This window comes from Amblyomma maculatum, chromosome 1, assembly GCF_055883805.1.
Source record: "Amblyomma maculatum isolate TAMU_Amacu chromosome 1, ASM5588380v1, whole genome shotgun sequence".
NCBI classification, from domain to species: Eukaryota; Metazoa; Arthropoda; class Arachnida; order Ixodida; family Ixodidae; genus Amblyomma; species Amblyomma maculatum.
The window spans coordinates 62,983,648-62,996,613 of NC_139344.1; the positions used below are offsets into that span (position 1 = coordinate 62,983,648).

Consider the following 12,966-nt stretch of genomic DNA (forward strand, 5'->3'; position numbering starts at 1 on the left):
TCAAGTGTCATTTCATGGCCCCTTAAAAGGTTGCTGAAATTCGCTGGGCACACTCCTCAAGTCCTAAGGAGACTAATATTATGACTCCTCACTGGTCAGCTAGCATGCGACACTGTCACGACTCAAATTTGTTCAGCATTTTTATTTGCAGCAGTACCGGAGACAATGTCTCAACCCCCAAAACGACTCACCGGCCTTCTACGAAGATGGCGCCATCCCTGGTTTGCATAAACTAGGACAACTCTAGCAAAACCACTAATATGCCCTCATTTGTAACAATTTGCTCACTCACGTGTGCAACTGATGCAACCATTACAGACTTGCACACAATGCTGACTTTCTCATTTAGATAGGTGACTATTGCCACTGACTTCTTTTAAACCAATTTTACTCTACTTTTCGTGGGGTTTTCCACAGTACTTAAAAGAAATTCACATCTGTGGATTATTTGTCTTTGTAAGTTTATATCTTTCCAAATTGTAGGTTTATGTTTTGTCTTTTGCCCTAGCAAATAAAATTCATTGTAATTTTTTCCATCTATGCTTATGAAGAAATGCAATGTACAAGGTGAAAAACCAAACATTCATTTTTATGCCACTGGCCTACAGTTACTTTTACCAGGACCCCAGAAGAATTCGAGAAAAATATGAACAGGTGCAAAAAATATTCATAGACATGATACATTTATTTCACAAACATGACATGAATTGCATTTCCATTATTTGTAATACAGGCTACAACTTTTTATTATGGCTACTTTTAAATCAATCCAGAGGGCAAGCAAGACCTATAAAATATTTTGAAAATGTACAAACATTCTAAAGAGCCCTTCAAGTCTAAGGCATTTCGGTGAATTTTAAACAGTGATCTTAATGGCAGTCTTCTAATTACACAGGCAATATTAGAACAAAGTGATTCGACACCAAACATGGCAGTGCATAACAAAGTGCCTGTGTGACCAACAGCTTTATGCATGCCTTATCAACAATAAATTCGGCACATACTAATTTCGGTAAAATACTGCCTTATTCATTGGTGAATCATTCCCTGGCAAACAGCTGTTTTCTTTTTTTTCAGCTATCATGCACCTAGCAGGAAAAGTTTGCAAAAGTTGTTGCCAGTTTAAAAGTGCACTTCCTCATTGGCTTTTCCAAACTGACAATGCTTTTGCTTCCCCTGGCATGAATTTGCTGCACAAGGCTCTATGCAATACTGGGCAATTCAAAAGTCGCAGGAAAAGTAAAAATTCAAGAATGTAAAAAGCACAGAAAGGAATATAACTGAGGAAACATTTTACGGACAAATCTGTCACCAAAAGGTGGTGGTGTACTGTATAATGAAAGGGCTAATCCACCTTTGATTTTTACTAGACCTATTTTGACAGTAAAAACTGTTCATTACAGCAGTAAACAAACTGCCCAAGTTTTCGGTGCATTTCTGTGGAAACTGCGCTGTTACTGCCTTTACTTTTCGAATTATGGAATTTCTACTTTTTGTGACTTATGAATCACCCTGTACATGCTTTTTCACAGGTGTACGTCATTTCTTGACTTAACTACTTTAACGGTGCCTCGGAGAGTTTAAAATAAAACTTGCTGCATGTTTACATCAAACTAAATTCTCTGCTAAGAATCCACAGTATTCACACAACAGCAAAATTTCTAGCATCCAATAAAAATATACAGAATTATGCACATGCATTTTGATTCTCTTTTAGGAGTTACCCATCCATGAGGCGAGAAGAGTACTCGGACTTAAGTAAAATATATGCTAAAATAGCTTCGAAACTAATATGGTCTACAGTGCAAATGAAAAGAATATTCTTAGTGTGAATACCCCTGCTTTTCTGAAACTCCACTTTCAAAAGTCAAACTCTACTTGTGATCAAAATAAAGGATCACAATGAATTGCTCTAGAATGCACCCTACTAGTGAAAAAAAAAGAAAAAAAAGAAAGAAAAAGCAGATCATCTCTACACTGTATTTGGGGCCACAGGCAGACAACAAATTCAGCAGCCTAGACAGCGTCAATTATAAGCGTGCACAAGTGGCCTTACAATAGTCCGCAATGCTTCTGAAAAATGGTTGTATCAAAATTTCAACACATCTAGTTGAGTGAAATTCTTTTCTATGAAATTCTATGCATTCTTTTCAAGCTGATTTTGCATTAATCTGAGGAAGGTTGCATTGCACCAAGTAAATCAAATGATGGCAGTTAATCTGCCAAATATTCTAAATATATACACCATGGTAGAGTTTCTGTTCTGGAATTTGTCTACCTTCCGGAAAAGTAGTAAACACTTTTCGTCTGCCGTGTTCTGGCTCATTTGCTTTCTCAACAGAAGACAGCATTGCCATTTATGACTGCAGCACAATTACCATACTGCAATAAAAGCTCTGTAGTAGAACAAAATTTTACCCTGAAAATAAATTATCTGAAAAAAAAAAAAAAAAAAAACTAAGAACAGTGCACAAAACTGTTTTTTCTCTGACAATGCTACCTGTTATATTCCTCTATAAATAGTCCAAATGCATTGATGGAGCAGCTGCCAACCTGCACAGCTTAATGTTTCAATAAAACAAATACTGAAAACCAGTGATGTACCTTGCTAATAGCCCAGAAAAAGTTGCCATACTTGAATACTTCAGATAACATTGAATTTAAAGGTTAGAGCAGTTCACTGATATGCTATAAGCAGTTTTATATTGAGTATATATCACCTAACATAAGTTTACAAAAACATGCAGCACACTACTTAGTACCTTGACTGGATAGAGATTCAGCATACTTGAAAAATAGAGGAAAATGCTCTTTTACACTGATGTGTGTGCAAATCTTTCCTGTTAAGTTTGTGAACACTAAAAGAAAAGAAAAAAAAACAACAGTGAATCTTTTGGAGCAGAATGACCATGACTTAAGTGATGTGCCCACTGCGTCAGTGGAAGGCAGCACCTCGTTGTTAAATGCATATTGGAATTGACATTAGTTTCGCAAAGTCAAAGATGATGCTTTCACAGATTAATCTGAAAAGTAAGCAAGGCCATTCACTATTCTGTGCCCATTAGCATTTCACAAATGTGTACACAGTTTTATATATGGCCACCTCTGAAAGTGTGCAGTAACTCTGAGCTGGATTTGAATACTGCATAATTAAATAAACATTGAAATATTGCATAATTAAATAAATATTGATGTCACCATTGTAACAAAGCACTTGTACATGAAAGAAATATGTTTTTCCTAGGCTTCTTTCACTCTGAGTTGCAAAGTGAATATCTTGCACTTTCCAGTAGCATATACAACAGTATTGCATGCATACTTGCCCAAGCTCTCAAGCCAAAACTTCATTCACAACACATTAGTCACACAAAAAACTTCCACTCTCAACCTGTTGTGCATACAGGTTATCAGTGATAAGAATGAGGAAAGGCTAGTGTTATTGTTAAAAACATATTTACATAGTTTGTACAATCAATACAACCATGCAAGAGTCAACACGGTTAGACAAAGCTTTATGAAGGACAGTCCCGTGAAAAAGTGCTATCGCCACGACTAGACATTCAGCAGCATAGCCAACAGAATGAAAGGCACTACAATTTTAATAGCCATTGGCCACACACTATGTGGATTAGTGAAAGATGCTCAACCATAAGTCAGCAGAAAAAAATAAAAAATGATGCTGGCAACACTGAAAACATGATGAAATGTGTGTACAGTCTGCAATCTTCGACTAGTTTTTATTTATGAAATGGGGCCAAGCTTTACTTTTTACATTTAGTCTACAACCTCATACAGCTCGAGCTGCCACACAGAATGGTCAAACGACATAGCAAGTTAAAACATGTCGCACAGGAAGTTGAGAACAATTATTCTACTCCACACTCATGAAACCATACTCTTAAAATCATGCAAAACTAAGGCAAAGCAGATGTAGAGAAAATGGCATGATGAGTTGGTAATCACAAGTTAAAAAATAGAACCACATTTGTGCACCTTTGTCCGCACAACTAAATGAACTCGGTAATGGTCTAAATTACAGCTATCAAGAATGTCATGAAGTGTTTCAGTTCATTAATGGGCCATATTGTGGAAATGAGTATGTTTGTGCATTTCTAGGACTACAACACAACTTTGATGAGTGTGCTTTGGCATAGGGTAAGGAATTTGCTGCAGTTTGCCTAGCCGAGGTCGTTTTTATCAGATCACTGGCTTGGTTAAAGGTGCACGGAGCTTGCTGCTTCTTTCGGACTTCATGCCATGTTCTCTTTCTGGCCAGCATTTTCCTCTGATCCCACTGCACATGGCTAATTGCTGCATACCATCAGAAAACCACACTTCCTGTTATAAAGTAAGCTGGTAGAGCAAACTAAAAGGGCAAGTGGTAAGCAGACTGTGCTTAATCTTGAAACCTAAAATTACAAGTCCAACGAAAGGGCACTAAAACCTTAAAATGAACAGAGGCCAATACAAATTCCACAGCTGCCCACAAACAAAGGATAGAATACACAGCAATACAAGCCTACACTGTGGTACAAACAACAGAAAATAAAAATGCACAATCAACACAATTCACCCTGAACTGTGTCAGAGCATATACAACATTAAAAAATCTGCACAACCAACGTAAAACTCTCTGCACATTGTCATGACAAACACTTCTGTACGAAGTTAACAAGCTAAAAAAAATCTAGAAACAAAGAGAAGATAAGCCAGAAATTCCTAACAAAAGCTACGTGGCCCACTTTCGCAATTGTGAAAATTTACACTTAGAAGGCACTTGTCTCATTTCATAAAGATTGTGCAAGCTCAGTCACAACCAAGAAAAGCACTCAAAATATCTCGGCAGAAGAATTGAATACAGCTAACACATTGCATTCATTCCTCCCTTTCACTGAAATAACAAATCCTGCAGCATTCTTGTCACAGGCACCAACCATAGAACCGCTACAAGTCCAGACTACACAATGTTCATTTGTTAATGATGCAGCATGGAAAACATTTTTCCACAGGAGCTAAAAACATGTCACCACTTTCACATTAAATGAAGAGCAAACCATTATATTGCAGAAACTATGCAGTTCAGTACTTCCAAATTGGTATCAAATATAATTTGCAGCATTAATTTTCCTCAACACAAATAAGTTCGAATTCAGACCTTTCCTTGTCTTGAAAATTGTAATGCAACACAAGAGATGTTTACCACAATAGAAAACATTGGACTGTTGCCCAAGACGTTTGCCGCTCATCCATTTCGACAAAGAGTTGAATGATGACCATTATAACGTTACTTGGCACAAGAACCTCGCTGAAACAAGCTGTACACCAATTTGATCAAGCAAATGCAACAAGGAGAGAAACAGTGTGAATGCCAAAAACAACCAGAAACTCGCAACAAACATCCGACACAAGACCTAGCTAGTTCTCTTTTCATGAGTTCTTTGCCAAACAGTTTTTAAACATGTTTTGTGCAAGAATTTCTGCATAACATGAATTGCAACTGACAATGGCTCGTGACAACAATGAGTAATAAAAACATATGTATAAAACAGTCCGTGATGAAGGTGCTAGCAGCCCCACTGACAAAGCTTTAGGACGGACAAGCAAACCACAGACCAGCCGTTGCATGCACACACACTATACAATGGCTGCAAAATGCACGATGCAAACAATGAAGTTAAAACTGCAGTGTGTGGGTAAACTTGCCACATCATTCATAAATCACTTCATTTCTGTCCTTTCTGGCTTACTTTGTATCAGCTTTTTGTTTCGAAGGCTCCACACAGCTCTACATTATTTTATCATTACCGCACGAGCATGCCTACTCCGTCATGCAGATAAGCAACTGAAAGTGCCTGTCGCAAACAAAATGAAGTGGAAGCCACTGTCAACTGAAATCCGCCATGATTACAGCTCAACGTCGTGTTACCTATAGCAACACAGCCCGCAGGCTCAGCAGAAAGTGCAGTGGACATGAGACAGCAGACGACACGAGAATTTTGAGCATAAGCTGTACAATTTGATATCTGGCAGATTCCAATGCCTTGAAGGGATGGGCAACACTGACCAGCCAGCCAGCCGATACTTGACCAATATTATTAAACCTGCAATGCCCGGGCAATAAAGATGCTAAAGGATGCAAACTGCCAGCATCACACTGTTACCAGTCCTTTCTGCAGAAAAAAAAAATGTCAAGAACTGGTAAACTTACAAAAGATATGATTCCTGCCTAATTTGACTTGGCAAATTATAATTTCTGGATAACTAAGAACAACAAAACAGCTCACAAAGAACGAACACATAAAAAACACAGTAGCAAAGTTCAAAGTTAGCCTACCACTAATCGATGCAGCGGTATGGTCATTAAAATTTAAGGCCATTTCGTAGGGAGGTTTAATACTTGCAGCAGGCTTTTTACATCTCTAGCAGCTGACAGTTCAACTTGTTGTGAGGCATGACGCGTAACCAAGGTAAGCCAAACAAATAAACCCTTGCCAAAACCTAGTTCTCTATTGCTATTCACCATATCCCTAGCAATACGCTGGGAAAAGCAACCAGTACGATGCAGTGAGGAACTGACACAGCGTTGGTCAAAAGTTCCCAGGCCATAGGGTCTGCTTTTCAGCAGTATATCCTGGCACTCAGGATGCCAGTATCACTACGAGAACATCAGAGGTGAGGATGATTTTGAGCTTGGGGAGTGTTGTAAGCTTCAACTATATTGCCACAGGCCTGGCTCGAGCTACCTGCATGCTGAGCCGTGATGTGATGAAGACGAAGCGGTCGCGAGATTAATGCTCAAGCTGGCTCTGGGCTCTGGCGACCGCAACCACTTGTCTTCGTCACGGCTTAGCATGCAGGTAGCTCGAGCCGTGGCAATATAATGCTCAAAAGTAGATCCTGTGCCCCAGAAACTTTTGACCAACCTTAAGCCTTTATACATACAAAAAACAAACTATTCACCTTTTTTTAGTCTTTTGTAAACAATATAGGGGCATTATAGGATTAAAATATTGGAGAGCTGCATACCTTGTATTTATTAGCATGCCATGCAGAAGTGTTGAGACCTAATCAAGGGACTTGTAAGGCTTATATGAGGCACAAATGGGATACTCCAGTGCTTCACTGGGGTGCTTCAAATCTATGGCTGGCTTGGAAACTGCTGCACCTACAAATGCATGCAACTAAATTACCTGATAAACTAAAAGCATAAAATCAATACCACTTTTTCACCTAAGCTCACCTGCAACATGTTTCATACTAAAACCTCAACAAGCAGGTGGCCTGAGCTTGTTTAGATGAACTCAAAGTTCAGCTTTAAATGAGACTTGTTGCTGGCTTCCAGCAAAAATAAAAAGGAGCAAAGTTCACTTTTTTGTTAACTTTGCTCCTTTTTGAACAAGGAAGGGAAGAACGAATGCCGTCCTATGCTAATTCACTGTCTGGCAAACATAGACATAAATGCACATGCACACAGCTGCCTTAACAAACATTTGCAATAAAGAACATAAAAAAAAAACCTGGCATTTCCGTCTAAAATGTGGTGCAGAGGTCACTAACGCAGGCTTCTTAATGTAACACACTTCAGAAAAGCACCACACAGCACAGACTTTCAAGAAAATAAGCAAGGAATGCACTTTTTCTCATGCACTGCATTGCCTGCACATGCATGCATTGCACAGATTATGATGCCAAGCTGGATGCCCCACAGAATGAACAAGCTCAAAACATTTTGTGCTTTTCAAATGCAAGATTTGAGCTCTGGACAGCAATCCTGCATAGCAGGCAGCAGTTTCGAAGAGATTATGATGCCAAGCTGGATGCCCCACAGAATGAACAAGCTCAAAACATTTTGTGCTTTTCAAATGCAAGATTTGAGCTCTGGACAGAAATCCTGCATAGCAGGCAGCAGTTGCATAGCAGAAATCTCTAGTCAGCAAGATTAAATGGGACGCTGACAACAGCACAGCGCCACTTGTATCGGAAGCTGTCTTTAGGAAGCCATGGTCTGCAGACCAGTCGTCACATTCACAAAGTTTTCCTACCAGCCATCATTGGTGCAGCTGCACGCACACCCAAATTTACTGAGCTTCTTTTAACCTACATTTTAATATTAGAAGCCATTACCAAAACAACGCTTCCTCACAATACTAGCATTATGAGAAGCTGCTCAGGGTACCGGTTTGCAATCACTTTTTCATGGCAAAGCAAGGCTCTACGTTACGCTAAAACCCCCTAGAGAAAGCACAAGACTTCCTTCACTACTGCTAATTGTTTTCCACTGCACGTTATGAAAGTTCCCTACATCTTTCATGCACTGTGCAAAAAAAAAAAAAAAAACGAAAAAACATGAAGCACTTCCAACTGCCAACAAATCCACTCAGGACGTGAAACTAGTTCAGTTTAAACAACTTTTCTGCACCCAATCTGGTCATCCCAAATCATGATCCGAGACAGATATTTCTTCATAATGCACCTAAAGCCAATGCTTGAAAGGAACAAGCTTAGAAGCTCTTACCAGCATTTCCTGCCCGCACAACATAGAAGGAAACCTCATCCAAATAGTATACTGGTAGCATAACCACAGCACTCTGCACTCGTCATAATATAGTATGTGAATACAGTTGATCCGGGATACATAAAACATGGCAAGAGGTGATTATATCCGTAACTAAGAAGTGTGAATATGGTGCATGCACGCTAGTTGCATGCCCAGCAGTTTTCCCAGGAACTGCAAGTAGGCAGAGTGCCTGAACATTTAGGGGAGGAGTAAATGTATAAAAAAGTTCGTTATTTTTAGTAGTCATGGGTGTAAAAAAATAAAAATAATTTGTTACTAAATAAGGAGGCACTTCCTGGAAAAAAAAAAAAAAAAAGGGTAAGGGAGGTGCACACTCCTGCTCCCAAGTGGTGTGTAGGGAAACGCTGACCTCTGGCACACTGGCAGCACACACTCACTGGGTGTTGTTAGGCTTGGCTCACTTTGCACCAAAGCTGCAGTAGATGACGCTCTAGGAGAAGCCACCGCTGTTCACAGAAGATCTAATTGTTACCGGTACAATATAATTGCAATAACCTCTCGATTAAAATTAAGATAAGGTTGATTCGTGCGTCGTTTTTAAGAGTGAAGCAGCAGGCCACGCAAGAGCCGCCGCAAGCTTTTAGCCGGCTAGGCCGCTTTACCACATGACAACCAGTATACCAAATGCCGGCCTTTCCACATGTCACCGGTTTCAAAACAAGCCCACCACACCAAAGGCCACCATGAGGCACACAGCTGCATGGGATATTTAAAGGGCTATTCTGACTGTTTGGTATAAACAATCATTTGATATATCTAGGCTTCATATGTCCAGGACCAACTGTACAACACCAATTTCCTGCAGACAACCAGCAGTGAAAGATGCAACCCCATCAAAGTGCACATTTATCCAGAAATTGCCCATGAAAATATGCATCTTTATGAACTGTACCCATCACTCTTCAGAGGACGACATATGAAACGAAATCAGCTGGTAGGACTTATCTTTGTGACACATTAGTTCTCAAGACACCAATAAAGTGCCTCCAGAGTGTAGCAGGCAGCTTAACTAGCACCATGAGAACAGAAAGCAAAACAAAGCTGTGTATGCCCTCAACATAATACAACCCATCCAGCAAAAAAAAAAAATAATAATAAATAAAAACAGAGAGAGAGAGCAATTTTATCTTTGATTTCCAGACACCATGCCCACAGGTACACATACCCTCATGCTCTGCGCAGTTGGTGACACTTTCGGCTTACATAGCACACACGCTGCTTATCACAACTCATTTTTCACATGTGCGCACAAAAGAAGACACGGTGCTCAAGCCACAGCCTTCTCCTACACTCATTGCATAGTGAGGTGCAAGTTAGCTCTGCAGAGACTCGACAGTCTCTGGATGGTCGAGTGGAGTGGTCACCAGGAAGTTGGCGCTGATGATGATTGGCAGCTTGAGCTCACTGTCAATGGTGAGTACTTTGGTTTCCTGCAGAGAAAAAATGTTGCAGTTAAGAGTTCAGGTAACAAGACTAGTGCTACTGGGGAGAGCACCACACACCATCCCATTTTACCAAAATACTAGCCAGCTAAGGTGACATGAAATCGGTAATGCTTGCCGACGACCTCTTTTGAACAGGTGAGACGCTTGAATTTTCAGAAGGTTATTAAGCAAACTGTCCTGCTGCACTGTTCCCTGTGACAGAGACTGTCATGCAAACACTGCAAATCAGTTCAGAAATATTAATCCAAATGCATCTGTGCACTCCTTGCATAATGCAACTACATAAATATAGAAATTAACCACAATTATGCGTCCTTGCATTTATGCGCCGCCCCACATTTTACGACGAATTGACACAGGCCCAGCAAACCCCCCCTCAGGGATGATACATTAGATATGTCTACGACAAAAATTATGCATGCCCTGCTTCTTTAATGATTGGTGGAAACTCCGGAATGCAAGATGATGATGGAACACTTTATTGGCAGACACCACGTCAACCAAGCATGTTCTAAATCATAATCAAGATGGAGACATGTGCACGAAACGCTGCAATCCAGTGTATGAAAGCCTGTGTACTGACAGTTCTGCTAATGGCTCTGACTCCATACATGCAACCTGCAGCTGTCGATCGCTGCATGGCAGCTCATGCCTATCCCGCTTCCCCGTGCGCTTTGCTGACGAAGGCATTCCGAAAGTTAGTGTTCTTAACAGGATGAAGTTATTGTGGCAGAAATGAACTTCTATGTTTCTATGACGAGCAGTGGCTAGTGGCTGTGGCCTCATGGGGGAAGCACGTTAGGCCTAGTGATATCGAGTTAATGGCACACTATCGCATAGCAGGCCATACATCGCTTACATTGGTGCGGGAAATGCACTGCTGGCAAATAATGACATTTTTTTCATTTTTTCCCTGTATGCCACCACAGAGTGACAGCTGTTTTAAATGGAGTGTGAGCAGAAGACATGTCGCTGTCATCTTTGTATTGCACGTCGTAAAATGTCTAACTGTCTGGCGCTTTCTCCACACCGTAGTTTTCAAGATCCATGTGGCAGAAGCGCACATAGGCCACATCAAACGCCGCCTCTTTGACACGAAAAGTCTTGGCTTCACAGTCTCAGTGCTCCTTCCCAGGTGAAAATATTCCCAGGTGAAAAGTGGGAATTGAAGTGCTCAGGAAGTTTTACACACGTTATGCTCCCTGCTGCAAAAGTGGCCGCATTGTCATGTGCAACTGGAAAGGTGTCAGCTACGAGCGGACGCTGTCACACCAGCTATGACACTCATTATTTGATTTGTGCAATGGTGCTGGTAAAGGAAATTTGAACTGCGGGCCATTCCCCAGCTTGCTCATACTGGTGAACGCCGCTTTCCCAGACAGAGAGATACGACAACAAACTTCCGGTAACCTCCAGTGCAGTCTGAAACTAATGAAGGGAATTCAGTTCATCACTTGGGCCTTTAATTGCCATTTGCCTCTAACTGCTAGCTTCGTAACTGCATCACTGTGCATTTACTGCTTTAAGCTACACATATACAGCCATGCCATTCTGCAGGAAACTACATAAAAACAAGCAAGGCAGTGGGGCAATGGTGGTGGGTGTATGTGCCAGCCTCGGGGAAAGAGCATCGGCATCTCAATGTTTGCGACCCGATTTGTATGTGACATCGAAGTGGTATTCCTGCAAATGCAGAATCCAACAGCCCAGGTGTCCAGTCAAATATCTGAGGGTTGATAACCAACACAGAGCGTGGTGATTGGTAACGATCATGAAATGGCAGCCGTAGAGGTAGGGGCGGAATTTCTGAACTGCCCAAACGACGGCGAGGCACTTTTGCTCCGTGATGGTGCAGTTGCGTTCTGCTGGTGTTACAGTTCGACTGGCAAATGCAATTACCTTTTCCCGAGAAGCGGTATCACGTTGCAGAAGTACGGCGCTGATACCGAGGCTGCTGGCATCGGTGTGGAGAATAGAGGCAGCAGTGTCGTCGAAGTGAATGAGAACAGGGTCCGAAGTGAGGGCATTCTTCAGGGTTTGAAAAGCTTTTTCGCATTCTTCGGACCAATTGAAAGGCGGTCGGTAAGAAGGTGGTGGAGCGGTGCAGAAATGGTAGCGAAATTGTGAATGGAACGGCGAAAGTATGAAAATAGGTCAAGGAAACTGCATAGATCCTTAGTCCGCTGAGGGCGTGCAAAGTTCAAAGGTGCAGCAAGCTTGTCAGGGTCGGGTCGAATGCCATCGCGGCTGACGAGGTGGCACAGGATCCTGATTTCTTTCTTGGCGAAATTACACTTTTTTGTGTTCAGCTGGAGACTGGTGGATGCCAGGCACGTTAATACTTGATCAAGGCGGCATAAATGATCACAAAAAGTCGCAGAGAAAATAACTATGTCGTCCAGGTAGCACAAGCATGTTTTCCACTTAGGTCCTCCAAGAACAGTGTCAATCATGCGCTCAAACGTAGCGGGGGCATTACAAAGTCTAAAAGGCATGACATTGAATTCGTAAAGCCCATCGGGAGTAGCGAATGTGGTTTTTTCTTTGTCGCTTCGTGCATCAGAATCTGCCAGTAACCGGAACGCAAATCCAAAGTTAAGAAATATCCAGCGCCCTGAAGATAGTCTAGGAAGTCGTCAGTTCGTGGCATAGGGTAAACATCTTTGCGAGTGACTTTGTAAAGTGCGCGGTAATCAACGCGAAAACGCACGGACCCATCCTTTTTTTTTTGACCAAGACGACCGGAGATGACCAGGGGCTAGCTGAGGGCCGAATAATGTCTCGTCGGAGCATATCATTCACATTATCTTCTATGATTTTACGTTCTGATAAGGAAACACGGTAAGGGCGGCGGCTAGCAATAGAAGTACCTTCTGTAATAATGCAGTGCTGTGCAGAAGTAGTTCAGCTCAAGGTTGGAGAAGTGACATCAAAGGAGGCTTG

At 41.4% G+C, this 12,966-nt stretch overlaps 1 protein-coding gene across 2 annotated transcripts in view; it reads right to left on the reverse strand.

Annotated features, from left to right (window-relative positions):
• Nucleotides 1–664: 664 nt before the first annotated feature.
• gcl (germ cell-less) overlaps nucleotides 665–12,966 on the reverse strand; it is a 75,118-nt gene continuing 62,816 nt past the window's right edge. For both annotated transcript variants that reach the window (XM_084588236.1, XM_084588235.1), the window contains exon 14: nucleotides 665–10,008. In XM_084588236.1, coding sequence (XP_084444362.1) covers nucleotides 9,892–10,008 — 117 coding nt within the window. In that variant the 3' untranslated portion in view covers nucleotides 665–9,891. The remainder of the gene's footprint in view (nucleotides 10,009–12,966) is intronic.